Consider the following 22,226-nt stretch of genomic DNA (forward strand, 5'->3'; position numbering starts at 1 on the left):
AATGAAATTATGACCATAAATTAACGCAGCAAAAGAGACAAATGTGCATGCAAATTCGGCATATAAACTGATTGAAATGCACTCATTTTTGTATTTCAAAATTCACTTGTACAATTGTTCAGTCAACAATTATTCTAAACATCAAACTTCATTCTTCGGCCTATCAATTCTAAACAGCGAAATCTAAATTTAATAATACAAGTTGACATGTCGCTGGCATAAATCAGTCGCTATTTCCTATTCATTACTCGTTGATTTGCGGATAAATGGCCACATGTCATTACGCCTTTTGTATTTACATACCGACCTTAAAACTGACTGCGGTCACAACATCCGGCGTTCAAACATCGAATACAGATGAATATGTTTTTTTGAAAAATCAAAATTTCTATTCAATTTTATCATTTCAAATTATTATTTTTTAATCTTTTTATTTTATTGAATATTTCACTTTTTTTTCTTTCTTGTAACCGAATTCTGAACAATTTCGAACAGTTGACCTAATTAACGATTTAAAAATTTTTAAGTACACAAGAAACAAAAAGCATACTGTACTTTTGAATGTTTTTAAAATTTTACTTATTATTAAACTTGAAAACTGTCCTACTACTTTTTTCTCATTATTTTATTAATACGAAATTATTTAAAAACAAGTCAAATATATGCCATTAATCTGTAGAAAATAATAGCATAGTTCATAACGGTACCAGTTCTCAAAAAAAATATTTTCACCGTATTTTGCTGTTCTCTTTTTATTTTTTTATTAAATTATATGTTTTATTTGTAGCTATTTTATTTTATTATTGCATCAATAATTTCTTATCAAAAATACACAAAACTGACTTTGAAACAATAGTACGGTACAAGCAGTTTAATAGTGCGATGTCTTGACATGGTGCTAAGCGCCGTCTAAAACTGCAGATTCATTTAGCGGCTTCTTAGACTTGGGGATTCAATATTTAAATTTTTTTGCTCAATCGTTCCTAATTAGCATTTTTGAATGCACATTTGTGAATTAATTATTACTGAAATAAATACTTGTATATGCTGGTAGAATTTTCACGAATAAAAGGCAAATCAGTGTTTTTTCGTAGTTTGTCATTTAATCGGGCATGCTTAGTCTAAATTATTTTCTTCGAATGCCAAAAACTAAAATTCTGCTCTTCATCGTTTGTAATTTAAACCAAATTTGCTAGTAAGTCACATGGAAATCAGTTTATGAATTTCATCATTTATAATTGTAGGTAGTTGAAAATTGAAAAGGTAGTTGGTGGAATTGAAATAATTTTGTGCATTAATCAGTAGATGTGACATTAAAATAAATTATTGACGAATAAGAGAAGAATGGTCGCTTTTCAGTCTTGAGATTTGCTAGGTGGCGCGGCAATTGCTTCGCTCAAAGTGGCATTGGTCAGTTAGCCATGCATTATCAATTCCATTTTAGACCAGTCGCTAAGTTCATTCTGGACTTGAAATTTCTGAAAAGTTTGCAAAAACGGACATTAGCATTAGTGCATTGATTTTAGTTTTCTGGCATTCATATTTTAATGCTAATAAAATCAGCTTGCCCATAGAACTTTTACAGATAGAAGCATGCATAATCGAAGATTAATAATCATATTGATTGCAATACTGATTGGTTATACACATGGTAATATAGATGGTAAGTATATGATAAAAAGTTTGTTTAATAATTTTAAATTCATTTGAAGTGGTCTTCACATTATTGAAGCTCTGGATAATTTGTCACTCTTTCATATGTAAAGATCGAGCTAAATTGCAACTGTTCACTGCTTTGCTTTTAAAAGCTTCCTATGGAGAGCCTCTTGTCAGTTTTTGCTTGCCTTATGAAACAGCACTCCCAATAGGGGATTTTTGTCTGATACTGAATGCATTTATTCGTCATGAAAAACATCCGTCTCCGGAACAACAATTTTGACGGCTAGTGCTTTTTTAGTATGTGGTTCAACAAGGAGCAAATTTCCACTTCAAAGCAGCCTCTTAGCCAAAGTGGATAGCTGACCGTGAAACATTATCAACCGCTTTTCGAAAAATTACGAGTCCAAAAACCGATTTATTAAATTCACTCAACCGGATAAGCATTTAATTATCACCAAGAAAATGACAATTTAACAACACATTAGAAAATTAGCCATTTTAAAGAATTGAATAATCAAATGAAATTCTTTAACAACATAAAACAGTAGTAGTCAACAAATCCTTTAGTCTTGTTCACAAATATTCTAATTTTGTGGTAAATGTATTTCAAGTTTGAAAATAATTAATTTCAAATATTCCACTTCTTGTATTACAAAAATTGAAAATCAGTACGAAATGCAAAATGATAGTAGAAATTATTCTCTTTTATGAAATAATGCATCATGATAATCTTAATAACTAAATGGATTGTGTTTAAAAATTAATTTCAGGCAAGCAGTGAAATTTAAAATTTAACGCTCTGAAGTTATGCAATGATAATTTCTGCATTTGAACAACAAAATTGTGCATTCTAAAAAGAAATAGACAACATTGTGTTGTTCTTTTCAGTTGTCATATTTTAAAAATATGAAAAAAAGGCATAAACCAAAATCTGTTGCAAAAATACTCTTCTCAATCAAGCTGCTTTCATGTATTATGAAAAAAAAACAACAATTTCATGTTGTAATATTATTAGGCATTTTGCATGAAATTCGAATTGATGAAATTTTAGAAAACCAACCACCTGGAGTTCCCACGAATGTCCAGTATGAAGTGCTTTCGCAGGATACAATATATCTTTGGTGGAATCCACCCGCCGACAGTGATCGAATTGTTGTCCGCGGTTACACTGTAGGCTGGGGTATAGGCGATTCGATAGATTCAATGGCAATTTCATTATCCGGCAAGGACAGCACTTCAGTAAAGCTCGATGATTTGCGTAAGTTGTGTTTAAAGTGGAAATTTTACTTTTCAATTATTTTCAACAGCATATTTTTTTCTCTCTCGTTCAGTGCCAAATACCAATTATACAATATCATTATCAGCTTTCAACGACAAAGGTGATGGAAAACAAGAGAAGAAAATCATTTGCACGAAGCCAGGTATGAAAATAATTTTAATTCGCAACGGTAATAGTTGATGAATAATAAATAATATTTTTATAAAAATGCAATAAATGATTGGCATCATTGTTTTACTAGTATAAATTGAAAGTATCATTCAGTTTGGAATTTTACTATTTCTGTTCTTTATTATCACATAGATTCAAGATAATTTAGACGAATAAAAATATGAAAAATTTACCTTTTGATGAAACGCATGTGAATATGAATCATTTCGAAGAATAGATAATTAATAGTAGAAGATGGAGAAGTGGAAAATTAATAATTGAAAATAAATTCCACTAGCTAGTAGAGTAGAAAGTTTCCAAGGCGGGAAAATAATGGCAAAACTGGTTTTTTGAATTTCCACTCAAAACTATTTTCGTTGATAATTTTGTCTAGGAATAGTTTAGTTTTGTCTACGCTGGTTTTGTTATGACTGGATAATCCGGATTTTGATTATTTGACCTCAAGTATAAAATCGATCGTCAATTATTCTTTGGTCATTTGCAGTTGTATCAGATGAATTGAACGGTGGAAAATTTGTAAAAAAAAATTTTTGTTTTTCTTCTCCAACATCAACTTTTACGAATAATATTTGAATTCAATGATTACAGTAGGCAGTACAGTTTTGCCTTGCACTAATGGAACGTTTGTTAAATTGTAGGAAAAGTGAAAGGTAAGTTTCGCAGTTTTGTGAAAGACAACAAACAACATCGTCGGTTCAGTTTCGCTTTTCATTGTCAGATCTTTTGGATTATTTGAAGCCGCCGATAAATTTACACGCTGAAACTTGGTCATCATCTGAAATTTTGCTGACATGGGATGATTTTCCCTGTGAAAGATGTCCAGATTTTGGACATGCCAACTATTTAGTCAGGTTGAATTAATGGAAATGATCTTTTCATTATTTCACTACAATGCACTGTTTTCAGATATGCACCTCACAACGACGAGCATGGAGTGGTGAAAACTGTGGCCGTGGACGAGCGTCAAGTGCTGTTGTCGGATCTGCTGCCGGATACAGAGTATGAATTTTCCATAAAAACTAGACATCAATATGCAGATTCTGAATGGAGCACGTTAGCATTTGGCAAAACTATGCCAAAAGCTCATCCACAAAAGCAACCAGTGCCGGCGATCAATGCAGGAAATGAAATGCTTCGTACTGTTTATGTTGATCGTGATCCGAGTAGTAATTTGCCTTCGAGTTTGTCAGAAAATTTACACCAAATTGACAATGAAGACTCTCCCACCATTGTACGTCTGTTGGCGTCACATCCCAACCTGCTTCACATCGAATGGGAAAGACCCCTACGCCTCAGGCGAACAATTACCGGTAAGTCCCTTTACAAACTCTATGCATATTATATATTTTGTTTTTATTCATTTAATAATCAAACATTCCAAACTTTAATAATAGTATTTGTATTTTTAATTGGAAAGTTTATTGTCAACTTTAGTACAGTCTATGAGGTAATTATTTTAAACGACCGAAGATGGTCAATTTGAAAATTGAGAATATTTTGAACAATTTTCCGCAGAAAAGTAAATGTTCCAGCATCGATTAATCTGCCAATATGAAAAAGACATTTTCAAAGGGAGAATTGAAAAAAAAAGAGTTAAGATAAATGCACTGTGCAATTTTCAATTCAAATCAACAGTTGAACATTTTCCCATTTGATTTGGCAAATTATTTGAAAACAATTTCACCACTGACGACTATTTGCACAAACGAAAATGTGCCAAAGTGGGCAATAAATAAGTCACTTATTGCGTATGCAAATTGTTTACTGTGTTTATCTACAAGTGATCTATTTATATGGTGTTTGATTCTCAATTGAGAAATATTTTTTCGTCAAGTAATTTTATAAACGACAACTTTAATTTTCCATTTATAAAGTATTACTTTGACAAATTGCAGAGAGATTAATATATTATTATTTTTTTTGCAAACTTAATTTTAATAAGCATTATTTTTTAAATTTGAAAGAAAATTCGAATTGTTGAACTTATTGTCTGTTCAAATTCAAATCTGTTAGGGATAGAAGTGGTATCAAAAATCGAATCATCCACATTTTCACTTTTGTTGATCAAGATTGATTTGAATAATTTTTAGTTATAGTAGTTAGGCTAAATTTGAAATACAATTTGTTGTTCAGTTGAAACAGATCTCGCCTAGTTTGCACATTTTTCAAAGCCAGCGTCGCTCATGTTCACGCATGCTATGCAAATTTTTATCATTGTCAATTGATTTGATTTTTGATCATTGAAATTTTACCACTCGGCAAATGGAATAATTTATTCTGTTCAGTTTGTTTCAAAATGTTCTCTTATATTCCAATTGTTATTAATATGTCGATATTTTCAAATGTGAAATGCAAATTTCGAAATCAACAGCACGACGCAAACATACAGCGAAAACAGTGTAGTAGCTGACTGACTGATTAGCATTTAGTTGGGCGGTGCTCAAAGTTTGGCCACTTGTCAACATTGTTTATGCGAAATCATCCAAAATTGTCAATAATGATTATGCTAATTGCAATGTTTTATCATCATGCACAACTTTAAGCAAAATTTTGATCAATTCAAGCAACAATTTTTCAGATGAAAATTTTTATTTTTCAATCTAAAATTATCCACCTACACATTGCAATAATGGACAATTTTAGAAATAAATTGAATTGATTTTAATATTTTTCAAACATTTCAACTGAGGTTTAGCTTCCTATAAATGAAAGCTAATAATGAATAATTTTTTTTTCGTGTACAACAGCTTCATTAGATTGTGATGTAAAAATGGAGACGAACGATGGGCGAGATTATTGCTTTATGCTTTTAATAATTGCAAAATAATATGTTCGAGTGAAAAATGAGTGCGTAGTTGAAGGAGTGGAATTTTTGTTTTGCGTCGAGTGGTCATTTCCGTTTTTTCAATTAGCCGGTATTTCTCCAGATCAGTATTCAATTGTTGACAACAGTGCCAAAAAAAAATACGTCGGTCCGCTTGACGTAATCCAAGATTGGTGCGTTGGTGAGAAAGCAGTTTCGTGGTCATTCGAGAAGTTGCCCCCTCAGATGCGCCAAAAATGTCACTCTTTCTATTGACGCGCATCAGAATAGAACTTTGTGCGTCAAAATGGGAAAATTAACTTGAACGTTGGACAATTCAAGCCATGCTAATCAACGGCTTATTCAGTTGGAGTCAATTTGTCGGGGTCAGTTTGATTCCGATCACTCAATTGAACTGTTCATCCGGATATGAGAAGCACAATTTTTGCATAACATTCCACCATTTCTCAGTTTTACTTTATACGGTAGAATTTGTTTATTTTTTTAATGCTTTTCAAGCATTAATTCCAACATTGTATTCGATGTGGTTTTACAAAATTATAATTCCATTCCCAATTTGCAGACATCTGCACCAATTCAATCTGACCAACGCTACTTGGGTTGAGGATTTGAAACCAAATTCTCAAAGCTAACAATGATGTGCTTGAACAGATTTGAAATTGAAAACTTTTTTCTTCTCAACAACAGCCAAATCAATGACTGACAAATTTTCCACACAGTTCTTCAGGGATTGATGCGACGTGTGAAATTGATTTCGCTATTTGTTTTCCGACGTCCCGCTTTCTCAGGACGGCTGTTCTTCTTCTTTGAGATTCGACCAAAAGCTGACCCCCGGGTGCGACTTGACCCTCTCATTATACACCAAAAGGCCAATAGGGGTGAATTTTCCCATTTCCATCGGTTAATTCAATTAAAACTGAACAGTTACTTTTCTTTCCATTGAAAAACCACTCGGCATCTCTTTCACTTGACGATTTAGCATTAAAATTTGAAATTTGTGCAAATCATCTTGAACATCATTCATCACTTTGCCAGATATTGATTCCATGCAAATGTAACTCTTCGAATACGTTGCAATTCATTTTCGAACAGCTTCACTTTACATATGTGAAATGAATTGACTTAATTTCAGTAGACAAATTTGCAATTAGCACAATTGAAAAAAACAATAATTTCATTTTGAATAAATTGTAAAATTGAATTATCACCATTTACACAGTGGTGTAGTTGAATTTCAAATTATTACTGTAGATGAAGTTTTACAAAATAAAAATAAAGTTTGAAGAAATTCAATTGGAAAATTTTATTCGAAAAAAATTTAAATTTTGAGAAAAATATATTATATCAAAAAAATAATAATTTTTTAAATTTGAAATGTTCAATTGTACAATTTCAGGTTACGACATTTTTTACAAGCTTCTTTTCGATGACGCTGATGTCAACGGAGGCTGGTTGAAGAAAACGGTTTATGGAAATTTAGAATCCTACGATTTGGACGTAAGTTTGTTAAAAATTAGAGACACAAAAACATCCATACAACATTCTGCACAGTGTAGTGGTGAAATTAAATTCTATGCAGTCCATATTGAAATGATTGATTGAAATTTTCAAACTGACTTTATTCCAAAACTATTATTTTAAGGTAAGCTACAATCGGTTGGGTGATGCGCCGGTGGATAGTATCCAAGTGAAAATTCGGGCGCTCACATCCAGCGGGCCGGGAAAATTTTCCGACGTCGCTACACACGATTTTGACATTTTCACTCGAGTTGGTTATTTGAAATCAGGTAAATTGAGTTCTACTTGAAATATATCTAGAAATGCTTTTCAAATCGAGAAGAAATTCATTTTTTCAAATATGTTTTGTGAAAAATATTTAATATTAGAAATGAAAAACAATTCTCCCTTATGAAAATTATGTCGAGCAGTTGCTTGGAAAATAAATTGCTCGTGTGGAAAGAAATTTCCATTTAACATGAGAGTGATTGTAATATGCAAATATGTTTAGACGCTAAAAAAGAAGCTGAGATGGAAATTCGAAGGAGCGTGAAAGTGGTCGTCGAAAATGAAGTTGGTTTACAGTGTAGATTTGTGCATGATTTAGGGGAAAAAAAACTTTTTTTTATTTCTTTTGCTACGCAGAAAGATGTTCTGAAAGTGAATGAAATTTTTGTCGCCTCGTGCGTCATTGAAACCAATTCTCAGCGTTCTCAACGTCGGTGGTACTTTCCAAATGAAACTGTCGTTCCTTTCGACACCGGCATTGAAAGGCAATAATAATTTTATTCATCTACAGTAGGCAAGTGAATTTTTTAAATTTAATTCATTTTCAGAGCCTATGTTAGTTTTTGGAAAAATCACACAGTGCTGAGATTGGTAATTGAAAATGTCCAACCTGAAGATTCGGGTACTTATATTTGCGGCAAGAAGTACCGGAACAAGCTGTACGGTCAGTCGGTGCATCTTACAGTCAAGCCACTTTACGTCAAGCAGCCTTGTAAGTTGTTTTGATGATTAAAATGTATGGTAAATTTCCATATTGGATATTGGAAAAGAATATCAATAATAAAAAAATAATTTAAATAAATATACGTTTGAAAATGAAAAGTTTCAATTGTTCAGCGGATAATGGTTTCAAGCGGATTGTCTGCAAATTTGAAAAGTTGAACCAATCTGAATTTTGTCAATGGAAAGTCGAAGCTGATTCGGCAAATTCTTGGCATCTAGCATATATAGACCCCGAATCGCCGAATCTCAACGTCGCCGATGGACATGGTCAGTTTTGAATTTGGAATTGTTCAATTGTAAAATTTATTGCTCATTTCAGGATCCAGAAATCAACAAGTGATGCTGTTTGAAAGTGATTCTACAACGACACGGGCCATCAGTCGGCTAATTTCACCGGTGCTTCCTTCGGATTTCAGCTTTCACTACTGTTTCAATTTTGCCTACAGAATTCGGTCCGAATCGAACGGTTCGTTTTTTTTCGCTGTTTTTTCCTTTTGCAAAATTGAGGCAAATTTCAAATGTGTTCAGGTAAAATATTCATCTACGCCCTGCCTCAGCCGGAACAGTTTGATAATCAAGTACTGTTGATGCATTTTAAACTGTCTCCAGTGCACGGACAACAGCATCATTGGCAAAATTGTGCCGTCAAATTGTTGCCCATAAAGCACAACTTCAGAGTAAGTACTTTGCGTAAATGTTTTTATTTCAATTCTTAATCGACGAATATTAAATTGAAAAAAAACGCATTATTATTTTAATTATTGAACAAATAATGCATAAAACAAAAATTCTTCTCCCCATAACAGCCATAAATAATTCACGCCAGTAATTTGTATTTCATTTCTTTTTTTACTTTTAATTAATTTTCACCAACAAATAAAACATTCTCATTTGCAATATTCGTCGATCAGAAGAACCATATTACATACTAGATGTTGTGTATTATTAAATTTTTAGATTGCAATTGAAGTGATCAAATCCGCAGGTGAAAAGGTATTCATTGCAATCGATAGTTTGCAACTGATGCCCGGTATTTGCAAGTCCGCATGCAATCAACCAAACCCAACGGCAAATCATCGTCAATTGGAACGCGTTCATCAACCATTGCAATACAGCTCAGTAAAAGGTGAGCAAATTTAAATTTACACCATTCAACCTGGGGCAGGTGTTATCTGGTGTTGTTGAGAAATTTTCCAATCATCCACAAAGGTACTTATATATTTCCACTTAATGGAAAAAATTTTTTTTCCTCAATTTGGTAGAAATATTTTCCAAAAGAATGAAAATCAATATTTCTCATCCTCGAACCAAACGAGCAATATGTAAATTATTTCGTACTGTGGTTGTATTCTTATCTTGGGCGTCGTTTGCATTTTTGCATGGGGTTGTTATAATTAATTTCAATTCAATCATCATCGTCGGTTCAAATTAGATCAATCGTTCAATGGCAGTCTATTTGCTTTTTGCTTTTGCATTCCAATTTTCTGGCAAATTTTCAACACAGTGAAAACACATTCAGTGAGAATTTGCATAAGGTTCATTTTCATTTTTGCAATAATTCGTAGCAGTAGAAATTACTTTGTCAGCTTTTACAGCAAATGAGATGGAAGATCAACTGGGTTCTGTTCTGCGTCGTCTGGTTTTCTTTTTCTTTTTCTGTTTTATTACTACGACAGATGCTTGTTGTTGAAAAGGTGCAGATGTTGAATGAGAGAAAAATCAATGTCAGGAGATGAAATTTCCACTGGTCGGTCCACTGGCCCGTTTCTTGGATTACACCAGAATGTGAGGGATGATTGTGGTGGGGTGGGTCTGCTCCAAAGCTCTGCCTCCAATCGGAGATGGGCTTTTATTCGAACTTTTAGCGGCCCATTGATTCTGTTCAACGGCTCGGCTGAAATGACCACACTTTTCTACCGTTGGTCACCTCTGAATCTGTCGACCTTTCTTTTTGGCAAATCAAATGGTCAAATGACCACGCCGAACAGAGACATGGGGGGGGGGGAGGGAAGGGGGAAAGAAACCAAGCCGGACGTTGACCGTGAAAAGCATTTGCCGCCTGGTGTTTTCTTGGTCACTCAGCCGCCGCTAATGTGACATTCTTTTCCTGTGGGACAATGGCATTCTAAGAGTCTACGTGTCCGGTTAAATGGCAACTATCATGATGAAATATTCCACTGGAGTTTGAGAAAATGGTTTGATCAAATGTGATTCAGAAAATAGAACAGATACATATTCTACAGAAATTTACTAATCATTTATGAATTTCCAAACGTACTGGTGAAGAGAAGATTTGGTCACTATTTCAATCGAATCGAAGTGAATTATTATTTTTATCGATGATTTTTCAAAATATCAAATCAAATGAAAAAAAGATATGCCAGTAATTGGTTGTAATTTTTGCCCACATCATCGTGAAGTGGAATTAATTGAAATTTGAGATTAATTTCAAGAATGTTTATATTTATGTACAAGTTCAATTGGACACTATCAGTGTTGCTGATTCAATATTTTCCCAATTGATAAAGCAATTGATGATCATTGTGATTCATGGATTTTGGAAGTTTTATTTGCTGATGAACAACTTTTTTTAAAAAAAATATATATTTGATTTAATCTTTGGAAATTATTAATTATTATTAATGATTTGAAAATTGTTCTGATGATGTTCAATTATCAATGTTTAAAGTGCAGCAAGCAAATCAGGTATAAATTACACTCCGTCCACTGATAGCAGTTTTGTTGTTTGCAGCCAGAGGCTAAATGACACCTAGAAGGTGAGAAGGACGGTTGGGCTGGTGTGACGCTGTCGGTTGAACTGTAGAAAATAGTTCGCTTCAAAAATACTGCCACCAAACAATGCAGGGGCGTTTTATAAAAACGGAATTATTTGTTTGTTTCCATTTTTATCAAAGGCTATTTTTTGAACTTTCAAGCGAACCTGTTTTGAAAATTTTGAAATTATTCCGTGTGTAATGTTTTAATTTTGTCATTTGAATTACACCGCCATTCTGTGGCAGTTTTATTTTGGATGCGAATGATTTCCCATTTCTCGCACAGAGAAAATATTAATATGAATTTTGTGTGGACGACTTTTTTCAACGGTAGCATTTTTGATGCCGTTGAACAAACAGCATGCATTGTTACTGACGTTCACGACTGTGCTGAGTGTGGAAGAAACGTTGAATTGATGCATTTTTTCCACGTTGTAATTTTCTCGTCAAACTCTCCTCGAATATGCATAATTCCATTAATTAGCCGTACGACGATCTGCTGAACTGACCTCGGCCTTTGTCTACGCTTTGTGGTCAGTGGCGCCATGGTAAAAGGGAGGGGGGGGGGAAGGAAGGGCGGGAAAAAATCACCATCTCAACTTTTTCCACGATAAAGTTGTCAATCCGCACACAACCACTACATCAATGTTTGTCCATCTGTAAAATCAGAACTGTCAGACGACAATCTACTTTGACGCCACTTGCCTCCATTCTACATTCTATACTTTGTGGGACAAATTTTCAATTTATTATGATAATCTGATCAAAATTGAACAGTTGTTGTTTTTATCAATTGAACCGTTGGATGAAATGGTCGATTTGAAAAAATTTAAAATTAAAAAAAATGATAACAATAAATTACAATACATGAACCTATAGGATTGCCCGACAGCGCCTTGACAGAGTAATTATGAACAGCCAATCAGAGACGGCAGTCGATTGACCGACTCCGCCTTTTCGACGACAATTCCGCGCCGATCTGCTTTGATTTGGCGGCCTTGCACTTTTCATATTATTTTCCACTAAAGTTGCGTTGTCGAACGTTTGCCAGTCTTGACCGACGGTTTGGTGGAATTTGAATTTATTCATTCAATTAATTTCTACCAATCATCATCAAATTCCATTGCCTCTATGCTTCAATTGAACGTTATTTGAGAATATATTCTTTTTTTTTTGAAAAAAATCCAACTCAACTTTTTTTCTACAAATTGTCTATAGTGGCAAATTTGTACACCACTTCCGGTCATCCCACCAAACATTCGACGATGGACCTGCTTGTCATTTTGTTTTGCATCTTTACAATCACCTGCCACTCGTCAACTGCCGCCACCAGGCAGCTAATTTTCCCAGCAGGTATGCGATGTGTTTCTTCTTCTTCTTCTACTTCTATGCAAATAGGTTGATCAAGTGCCGTCGATCGATTGATTGTTGTCATCGGATACTTTGTCCAGCAGATGATGACAAATGGTCATCATCGTTCAGTAGAGCATAAAAACTCGACCATTGTCCCTCTTTTTTTATTGGTCCTTGTATTTTTATTGGTTTTGTAAAAACCCGTATCGTCGGGGCCAAACCCAACCACCAACTGCCCAATTCAGGATACATCCGGATGTCACAGACGCGGATTTGGCATGCTTGTCCACACTTACTTCTTTTTGACGCTTGTGTGAAACGACCGCCTGTCAACACTGTGCAAATAAATTCGATTCCAAATGTGAAAATAAGGCCAAGGGAAAATTGATCATCATTTCTTTTTTATTTATTTATTTATTTATTATTTATCTGAGGCTACTTTGGATATCAAACATGCCTTTCCTTGCAACAATAACAAATGGTAGAGGCTTTCAGATGGATTTTGATTAAAGTTTAAAGTTTTTGAAAAAAAAACACTCTAGCAAATGGAGAAGGGAAATGCCATTTCATTTTATTTTTGATTTGTCGTATTTTGTGTCAATTGCATAATTATATCATTTGAAATTACTATTCTACAATTCACTTTGACAGTTTTAAACAATTTTAACAACTTTATTCATGCAAATTGGTGAATTTTGATGACGCTAGATATTTCGATATTTCATCTATCATGGGCGCGTACTTTTTCTCAACATCTCAAGCACAATAGTGATTTCAGATATGTGCATATTTAGGAATAATTCCCGTATTTTTTTTCAATATTTATACAAAATAGGTTGTGCCATCAAATGTTCATCAAATTGTCATTTGACATGCTTTGAAGTTTGTAAATCTTTTTTATAACAACATTGAATGAAAAATGCCCCGTCGACATGACAAACCGAACAAGCAGAGTATCTATATATATATATATATATACATATATAGAAGATAAGGGGCAAAGGTGGGAAAATAGTTGGAAAATATGCGGAATTGGAGAAATTTTCAACTTTGTCCGCAGAGTATTAGTGAAAAATGTGTGACGCAGAGAGTATTGTCAGAAAACGATTTATTTCTATAAAGATAAAGTTTGAAAAGTGGCGACAAGGGCTGCATAGTTGGATTAAAGATGACAAAGGGTGTGGCATGTTATATACTCGAGCAGAACTATGTGCCGAAGCAAAACTATGCGACCATTGGGAAATTGGAATAGTTTAGTTATTAAAGTTGTGAAAATATCACTTGATGATGGAATTATAATTTCAAAATTAATTAACAAGTGCAATAATGACAAAGATTTATGGTATTAATGTCGTTCGTTTGTTTGATTATTTATTATTATTTTTTTGTCAATTTCCATTGTTCCTGTTTGACCAGCGTGAACAAGAATGTGCTAAAGTGTTGTTCATGTGCTGGTGGGCTTATTCTGGAATAATTACTTTGATACTGACTCTTATGGCACTTCAGAATCAGGTCGATTCGTGATTTACCATGACGACGAAAATTTTGGAATAAAAATTTCATGATTAGATCATTTTCTCCTAGACCGGCCATTTGGCAAAGAATGTTTTGTCTTCTATTATTTATGGTCATTGTTGATGCTGGATTTTTTGACAGATTGACCATTGGCAATTCTTGTCTTAATTTCTCTTGTACAATATATATAATTGAAGTGGGTTGGTTCTACTTGGCACGCATTTTCTCAATCTTCTTTATCAGTGATTTTCTACTTTTTCACCCAATGAACCGAAGTGGAATGTCTAAAATTTGATGAATCAACAACAAATATACCCATTGCAGAAGAATCATCCATTCATTCATTCATTCATTCAATCAATTATTATTATTATTTTTATTTTTCGGTTTCTTGCAAATGAAGCATAAACATAAAGTTGGATAACTTCAATTATATGAGAATAAGTGAATTTTTTTCTTCCAATCTTCATTTTCAAACGTTGTGAATGAATGCTTTTATTCAGTATAGTGTAGTGTAGTGGATGCTTTTATTCGAAATGAAGACTTTAAAATTTTGATCGAAGAAACGGTTTTCAAATGGATTTTTCCATTACCTCTGCATGACGGCGTAAGTAAATTGCAGTTTTGCACATTCCATTGGACAATTGTGAAATGTATAAATGAAGCGTATTCAAATTGTTTCCAAGTGTCATCTTCGCTATCCATTGCTTGCTTGCCTGCTATAAGGAGGGGGAGGGCCAGAGGGGCTTTGGGTCGATGAGCTTATACTCGGGATAACTTTGAAAACAACTCCACGTTCAGGATGGCTTGTTCGAGTTGAACACAAGTGGTTGATATTATTCAGCCAACGTTGACCCCCCATCGTCTACCCGAACGCACCAGTTGTGTATTTTGTATTATTATGCAGATGATGGACACTAATCGCCATAGGTCAGTCGGAGATGGATCACAAATACACAAATGGACAAAAAGCAGAACGATTTAACGTTGAACGATGATAATGACGAAACATCTCTTCTATCAGGGTCACTCAAACACCCAACGGCTCCTAACTGGCGGATCAGAGTTGGTCTGCATATTTGCATGGCAAATAGAAAAAATGATTTTATACGGCACAAATGGAACAGCTAATAGGCTAAATAATCACACCACCAGTCAGTCAGTGGTCATTGAGGCTAATATCCAATTTGTCCGCCTGTGTGATTCGAGATTAGGGTCGATTAGCATGATTCGACTTTTTTTCCAATAAAAGCAACGGTCAAGTGGGTTGTTTATTTTGCAAAATGTTGAAAAAAGCAAAAAATTCAATGGACAGTGGAGGGCGGGAAAAAAAAGTTGAAATAGCGTCTGAAAATTTAAAAACAACAACAACAAGCAACTAGATATATTTGCTTGGCTGTTTTCTTTTTTTCTTTACTGATAATATTTAAGCAAATATTATTTTTAAAAGCACATTTTCTTCGTCGAGAAGTGAAACTAATTTCTTCGGCAAATTTCTCAACTTTTTGCATTAAGCTTCACATCTTCAGGGTTTCCTTCTTCTTCATCATCATCATCCTACACTTTTTAGCATCTTTGATAAATCAAGTTTCAAAATAAATTAGCATCTCTAGTGTTGTGTGTGTGTGAGTGTGAGCGTGTTTTTTTTACTCATTCTATCAACAATATATGCAAATATTTATTATTAAATGAAACCTGTTTTTTAAATGAGAGGAATTTTCGATTATCATTATCTGACTCGAAAGTTTTTGAAATGCGCTGACTTGAATAAAATGTCTTTGTATTAACTATTATTGACTAAAAATATCTCATTTGCACGAGGCGTCAATAAACTTGAATAACTGCTCGTGGCAAAATGGCGAAATTATAGAAACAAAGCAATAATAATAATAATAATACACTCGAATGCATATTTATATTTTATACATTGATACGAACTTTCTCTTCTTCTTCTTCTTCTTCTTCTGTGTTGTTGTATTTTATCAAATTTGGGGCGCATTGTTGTTCACCAATCAATATTTCATTTCTAACTTTTGGCATATTTTTTACTTTTATTTGCTCTACGCCTGTAAATAAATCTGCCTAATGACGGTTAATATTATTAATATTGAAATGAATAATGGGCAATTTCAAAATCGAATGTAGGTTTAATGCCTAGTCAAAAAAAAGCAAAAAGAACCATTCCACTTGGTTGATAGTTTGCAATTCTGTTTTACCCTTAGGATAATTGTGGAAGATTATTATTTTTGGTTTTTCTTAAAGTTTTTTTAAAATAATCAATAAAGAATTATTTTTTTTGGTAATGCAATGCACAGTTATATTCACGTTTTTAGTATTATATATATGATATAGGGCTGGGCAATTTTACTTGCTTTGCAATCGAACTATCAAACTGGCATTGATCATTGAAAAACATAAGCAGATCGATCTTTATTGTCAACTATAGATAGATATATTTATATTTATGCATATTTACTAACTGCATTCATTCTCAAGTATTAATATTATTGTTGTTCAACGTGCATCTGCGTGCAAACTGAACATTCACGTTCTTCAGTCCCCAAGATGGAGTTGGTCTGCTTGTTTGAGCCCCTGTGAGAAATAAGCCAAGTTTCATTTGAGCATTGTCTCATGCATGCGTGTGAAGGTTGCAAAATGATTCTGCTGAGTGATTTAAATTGGAATGAAAAATATTCATCTGAAAAAGCAATAAAAATTTCCATTGAAAATCTGACCCAGCAACAACAACAACATCAAGCGTATATATATATATGGTTGCTGAATGCATAAATACACAAATATTAATGCGAATTTTTATTGAAATTATTTGACAAATTTTTAATAAGATACGAGAAAAGTTTTTTGTTCTGTTTGTCAATAGATTTGGATTTTGCATGTTGAAGAGAGAATCATTTGTAGCGTTGAAATTTTCAACTTCAAAAAGGTTCCAATTTTCATTCCACCAAACAGTCCACGTGACGGCACTTTTCAATTATTCATTATTCGCCTCCGAAGGTGGCCGACTAATTGATTGTCGGTCGTCCAATAACAATAATGACAAAGAAATTTTTTTTCTGTTTTTTCTTCTTTGTAGCAAATGTCGAGCGCATTTTTATGCAAATTTCCATTTGCTCGTTCGGTTTGATTGGTCGAAAATGTCCTACTTTTATTTGTTTATTTGACCAATTTGAATTGGAGTGGCTGGACGATAGATTGGAAGATGAATTTATCAAAAGTTTATCTATTTTTCATTTTCTGCGCGTGTTCAAAATTCGTCTGATGCACACAAGTTCGTCGATAAGGAATCAATTCGTACTGATCGATATAATGTCACTCACGGTATACGAATTTTACAGCATGCGAAAAGCATTCATTCTTCCTGCTCATTTCGACATCCCAACACACCACCACCATCAGTACTACTGGTCCACTTCCATAGTGAAATTATTCAAATTGGACAAATGAAAAACAAACAAAAATTGTTATTCATAAATTGTAGAACATTTTTTTAAATAAATATTATATTTAGCATAAATGTGAAATTATTCGACAAAAAGTGATGATGAATTTTTGGCATTATGCAAAAAAAATCAACGCATCCTGTGCCTGTCACACACAGGCTCGTCTTCTTCTGTTGAAGGAGAAATGTTGAAACTTTTTTTCCCCCCTGTCCCCTTCCCTTCCAAATCTCGATCGCAAATCGAATCGCTCAATTTGTTTATATTTTTTTTCTCTCCCATTTCTACCGTACCAGCCTCGCGGTGTTGCGAATGTTTGTTTTTGTTTTCTTTTTCTTTATCGATATCACTTTTCATACTGTAGGATGGAATTTTGATTTTCATTGAAATCACGAGAATACTTATAATTAATTTTTTTTTGTTTGAACAATTATTTCAATTGAGAATTTTTTTTTCATTAGCAAAAAGTACATGCTTACTGTACTGTATAATATTTTCGAAGTTTTGTTAATTTTTTTTTCAACTTTTCACTCACTGACGTCCTATTAGTTGAAAACCATTCGACTGTATTAGATGAAAAAAAATAGCGTTGGTTTTAATTTATAGTTTTTCAATTTTTGTGATTTTATTTATTTATTTATTTTTTATTTGTACAAAATTTGAAATTTCCCATTTCAGACGACGAAGTCGAGATCGATTTGCTGAAAGCGGTCAAAGCGCCTTTGGATCCGAACATCTACCACGCCAAAGGCAAACAAGGCTTGCCGGGATTCGGCTTTCACCAAGGGGCGAACGTTGTGGCGCCTTATCGATTTTACATGCCGAGACGTTTTTTTCGCGACTTTGCCATTCTGATCACGGTCCGACCGGACGACGACCGTGGCGGCTATTTGTTCGCCGTGGTCAATCCGTTCGACACGGTCGTCGAATTGGGGGTTCTGTTGGAACCGCTGAACGATCGCAATGCCAACTTGTCCCTTGTTTACAGTGATTCGAGGCGCGATGCCGATCCTGGGCGGGCGATCGCGTCGTTTCAAATTCCACCAATCAACGGCAAGTGGACCGAGTTGGCATTCAAAATCGAAGGCAACGAAGTGACCCTCTACTACAACTGCCAACGTTACGAAACCCAGACTCTCCAGAGGCGCCAGAAGCAGTTGAATTTCGACGACGCTTCGAAATTGTACATTGCCCAAGCTGGGCCAATCATCAACAAGCCGTTCGTTGTAAGTGATTCTTTTTTTTTCTTTCTTTTTTTCTATTTTTTTATTTCTTCACTGTTTCCCATCGACCGTCACTTCTGCCAGTGGTTTTGCATTTCTGTTCAACAATTAGCACAACTATGTACAAAAGGATTGGATTTGTTCGACAATTTTTCACCACAATCTGGTTTTGAAAAATTTGCATTTTCAATTTGCTTTTTTTCTACTTTTGATTTTTACTTTTTGTTCAACTAACTGGTCAGAAGTGACGCGTTCGCGTATTAACGGTGACAATTTTCGGTTCTAGCGATTCGGCGATCCTTGGGCAAAAAAGTTGATCATGGTGGCAATTTTCAGCTCAATTTTATATATGCAAATTTTTATTTCTACTCACCATTTACTTGTCGCGCGTGAATTCACTGGGAGGGTGTAAAAACAATCCATGCCCACGTGTGTGATTTGAAATTATCCAATTCGACCATCATCGATGAATGGAATATTGTTTGAGTATATATATATATTTTTTTTTTCTTATTATAGTGCAATTTTCGAATTGTTCAGGTATATTTAACAAACATTTGATCGGTGTGATGATCAATAATCGAAAGTTGCGTAAAATGATTAAAATTTTAACCACATTCGACGCTCGTGATTTATATACAACACATGCCGTTGACATGAGGGGAAAAATTTCCACTTTATATCCGTTTCACTTTTCTAATTGTATTTCACTTTTGACATTTTCAATGCTCATTTTGGAAAGTGTGTGGAAGTGGGACGAAACATGGCGCCTCATTTTTCCCTGTGATTCATAAATTTTCAAATATTTTATTGAATAGATCAAGCAATGGCCGGGCCATCTGGGATGCCAATTTCAACTTATTCACCGATTAAATGCACTAGATAAGAAAATTTTTTCCCGAATGAGATGCTGCCTGCATCCGCGTTGATACTTCTCTCTCTCTCTCTTTCTCTTTCTTTTATATATCTAATTATAGTGTTTTATAACTTTTTCACTGGCAGATTTATGAATGAAACGAAGTTTTGGCATCTTTGTCAGTCGGCAAATTCTTTTCTTTCTATTCTACTCTTTCAGTAAAACTGAAAAACAATTAATGCAAATTTAAATTTAAATTTAAAGTAAGCATTCGAACGTTGTTTAATGTAATACATTTGTGATTTATTTAAATGGAAATTTGTTTTTTTTTCTCAATTTTCTCCCACTATTACTAGCATTGTGGTTGCGTGATTTTTCTCCACTATGTCATGATTTTAAAAATGAATTCTCTCTCCTTCTCTTCTCTTTCTGTGTTACAAGAAGTATTGACTTGTTCAAAGTTGAGAGCAAAGTAAACTTTCACAAGTGAAACAACTAGATTATCCCATTTCTTATATATATATATATATTTCTTTTATTTTTATAATTTCAAATATTTATTTTATTAATAATAATGACACAGGGGAAGAGAAAAGCGAAACCGAATCGAATTTACATACTCGAACAGGATGATGTTGTACAATTTACATGCATACACAAGCAACAACAACAAATGCAAATGTTCATCTCGGTTATGGGAAATTTTATTTTCAATTGGAATTTCATCAAAAAAAAACAAGTAACACATCCCACTGTTGTAATGGACTAGTCGGCTTGAACATGCGATGAGCTCCCAAAATATTTTTCTTCTGCACATGTTGTTGTCTGATTGGAAAATTTTATAATAATTTTTTTCAAATTTCAAATCACACACAATGAAGTGATGATCAAAAGTTGGTTTATTAGTTTTTTGACGTCAGCAAAATTTATTTGTCCGTCCATCTTTTTCCATGATTGACAACAAAATCTGTCTGTATAGTTAGCTAGTAGCAACACGTCGGATGCGCAGACAGACGACGACGACGAACAGCAATGTTGTTGGCAGTTGATTTGAAAATTTCATGTCTCCATTTTAAACAAGTGGAAAATTTATTCTTCCTCTGTGTTTGGTTTGCTTTGTTGTTGTTGTTGTTGTTGTTGTTTGGAGATAATTATTTCGAATAGGAAAAAATTTGCATGTTTACTTTCATTCAACATATACTGTACTTGTAATCGTAAAGAGAAGAAATATTGTCAACAAAGTTGGCAAGAAACTGAAGAAAGCGTTGGTAAAATAACAAATAAACATGAAAATTATCATCTGCTGGCATGAGATGTTTCAAACTTGCACGTCGTGTATATGTATATATATATATACTGATCGATTGGAATGTAAATATCTGCAATTTTCTCGGCTGGTCTTTTCGGTCACTTTTCCTTCAACTTTTTCACGCTTATCAATGAATCATTTTTCAATTGAACAAGTTCCATTGCACTTTTGTCAAAAATCATTTTTCCACTCGTCTTCTTTCTTTCTATTCATCAATTTCTGCTTCATCGTACGCGACGTTGGAATATTTTCATTTGGAAAATTTTCTCTCCACTCTGATCAGTTATAATTTGTTCTATGCAACACAAACAAACAAAAGTAATGCATTGTTTTTTTTGTGTGTTTGGTTTGTTTATTGTTGTTGTCATTGTGTGAAGTTGATTAGCATTATTTGAATGTTTATCGAAGCAGAAACGAAACTACCGAGTGGACTTTCGTTCGTTGCTCCTTGTGATGAGCAAATGGGAAAATTTGCATTTCGATCGAAAATCACCAATCATAATATAAATATGGCGTTTGTTTCGTCAAGCTGGAAATTTGCATATTTATCACATTCTTCTATCAATTGTTGCTTCTCCAATTGCGTGAATGACAGTGCTGATGGTGATAATGAGGGGGCGGGGGGAGGGAGAGGGGAATTTTTCGAGATTATGTAGAAAAATTGAATTGTCAATTCCATTCAACAACATTCACAAGTTGTTGGTATTTATTATATATATTTTTTTGATTTTGTTTTTCTTCTGAAATTCTCAATACTGAAATTTTCACACGGCATAATTTTGTAACAAAAATTGCAATTGATTTTCCATCGAAGAACAGTTATTAGTGGGTTGCTGTTGATTGATTGATTGATTTATTTGATTGTTCTGTTTGCAACAACAACAACAACAACAAGAACAAGAACAACTGAATGCATGGGAAAAATGCGACTGTGGATTTGTTGAAAACGATATTGCGTGCATGGATGAATAAGTGAAATATTTAAATTTAAAAAAATAATCAAGCAAAAACAACCAACATTACCGACAAACCAAATTACTTTTGTTCAATGACGTTTTATTGTTTCATTGTGTACGGTGGTGGTGGTGGTGGCAACTGCTCATAGCAGTGGCAGCAATTTGGAGAACAAGCAGCGAGTGGCTTTGAGATGCAGCGTGTGTACATGTTTTATGGGGGGGGGGGGAAGAAAAAACAAACAGAGCAGGATTAGAAATGTGGAAAATTTTCCAAACGCTAAGTGTTTTATCAGGCTAGATGTTGTTGTTCTGGTCTGTATTTTTGTTATAAACTTTGCTTT

The 22,226-nt window shown here is 33.9% G+C and overlaps 5 protein-coding genes across 5 annotated transcripts; 4 read left to right on the forward strand and 1 right to left on the reverse strand.

Annotated features, from left to right (window-relative positions):
- The first annotated feature begins 1,593 nt into the window (after positions 1-1,593).
- Positions 1,594-1,939, forward strand: Tsp_05514 (putative tetratricopeptide repeat protein 27). The gene is made up of 2 exons (XM_003371796.1): positions 1,594-1,663; positions 1,713-1,939. The coding sequence occupies exons 1-2, from the start codon at positions 1,594-1,596 to the stop codon at positions 1,937-1,939; spliced, it is 297 nt and encodes a 98-aa protein (XP_003371844.1).
- A 626-nt stretch (positions 1,940-2,565) lies between these two features.
- Tsp_05513 (putative fibronectin type III domain protein) lies at positions 2,566-10,131 on the forward strand. Its single transcript, XM_003371797.1, has 13 exons — positions 2,566-2,917; positions 2,991-3,080; positions 3,828-3,960; positions 4,016-4,419; positions 5,947-6,114; positions 7,330-7,430; positions 7,576-7,720; positions 7,942-8,113; positions 8,267-8,382; positions 8,761-8,907; positions 8,970-9,118; positions 9,399-9,567; positions 10,037-10,131. The coding sequence occupies exons 1-13, from the start codon at positions 2,566-2,568 to the stop codon at positions 10,129-10,131; spliced, it is 2,241 nt and encodes a 746-aa protein (XP_003371845.1).
- Positions 10,132-10,163: 32 nt separating this feature from the next.
- On the forward strand, positions 10,164-10,538 carry Tsp_05512 (hypothetical protein). The gene has a single exon (XM_003371798.1). The coding sequence runs from the start codon at positions 10,164-10,166 to the stop codon at positions 10,536-10,538; it is 375 nt and encodes a 124-aa protein (XP_003371846.1).
- Positions 10,539-16,003: 5,465 nt separating this feature from the next.
- Tsp_05511 (hypothetical protein) lies at positions 16,004-16,700 on the reverse strand. Its single transcript, XM_003371799.1, has 3 exons — positions 16,632-16,700; positions 16,452-16,523; positions 16,004-16,165 (listed from the first exon to the last, which is right to left on the reverse strand). Exons 1-3 carry the CDS (start codon positions 16,698-16,700, stop codon positions 16,004-16,006), a joined length of 303 nt encoding a protein of 100 aa, XP_003371847.1.
- Positions 16,701-18,012: 1,312 nt separating this feature from the next.
- On the forward strand, positions 18,013-18,775 carry Tsp_05510 (hypothetical protein). The gene is made up of 3 exons (XM_003371800.1): positions 18,013-18,047; positions 18,220-18,514; positions 18,539-18,775. Exons 1-3 carry the CDS (start codon positions 18,013-18,015, stop codon positions 18,773-18,775), a joined length of 567 nt encoding a protein of 188 aa, XP_003371848.1.
- Positions 18,776-22,226: the final 3,451 nt, after the last annotated feature.

This window comes from Trichinella spiralis, assembly GCF_000181795.1.
Source record: "Trichinella spiralis strain ISS 195 chromosome Unknown Scfld9, whole genome shotgun sequence".
In the NCBI taxonomy this organism is placed as follows: Eukaryota; Metazoa; Nematoda; class Enoplea; order Trichinellida; family Trichinellidae; genus Trichinella; species Trichinella spiralis.

What these genes read in the sequence shown, in the direction of transcription:
- Tsp_05514 (XM_003371796.1), top strand. Translation starts at nt 1,594, where the DNA reads ATGCATAATCGAAGATTAATAATCATATTGATTGCAATACTGATTGGT. An exon ending in TACACATGGTAATATAGATG is followed by an intron (nt 1,664 to 1,712) that starts GTAAGTATATGA and finishes ATTCATTTGAAG; the next exon opens with TGGTCTTCACATTATTGAAG.
- Tsp_05513 (XM_003371797.1), top strand. Translation starts at nt 2,566, where the DNA reads ATGAAAAAAAGGCATAAACCAAAATCTGTTGCAAAAATACTCTTCTCA. An exon ending in AATGAAATTTTTGTCGCCTC is followed by an intron (nt 8,114 to 8,266) that starts GTGCGTCATTGA and finishes ATTCATTTTCAG; the next exon opens with AGCCTATGTTAGTTTTTGGA. An exon ending in GCAATACAGCTCAGTAAAAG is followed by an intron (nt 9,568 to 10,036) that starts GTGAGCAAATTT and finishes CAGCTTTTACAG; the next exon opens with CAAATGAGATGGAAGATCAA.
- Tsp_05512 (XM_003371798.1), top strand. Translation starts at nt 10,164, where the DNA reads ATGTCAGGAGATGAAATTTCCACTGGTCGGTCCACTGGCCCGTTTCTT.
- Tsp_05511 (XM_003371799.1), bottom strand. Translation starts at nt 16,700, where the DNA reads ATGAAACTTGGCTTATTTCTCACAGGGGCTCAAACAAGCAGACCAACT. An exon ending in CATCTTGGGGACTGAAGAAC is followed by an intron (nt 16,524 to 16,631) that starts GTGAATGTTCAG and finishes ATCTATCTATAG; the next exon opens with TTGACAATAAAGATCGATCT. An exon ending in ATAGTTCGATTGCAAAGCAA is followed by an intron (nt 16,166 to 16,451) that starts GTAAAATTGCCC and finishes AACCGTCATTAG; the next exon opens with GCAGATTTATTTACAGGCGT.
- Tsp_05510 (XM_003371800.1), top strand. Translation starts at nt 18,013, where the DNA reads ATGCTTACTGTACTGTATAATATTTTCGAAGTTTT. An exon ending in TATAATATTTTCGAAGTTTT is followed by an intron (nt 18,048 to 18,219) that starts GTTAATTTTTTT and finishes TTCCCATTTCAG; the next exon opens with ACGACGAAGTCGAGATCGAT. An exon ending in AACGATCGCAATGCCAACTT is followed by an intron (nt 18,515 to 18,538) that starts GTCCCTTGTTTA and finishes CAGTGATTCGAG; the next exon opens with GCGCGATGCCGATCCTGGGC.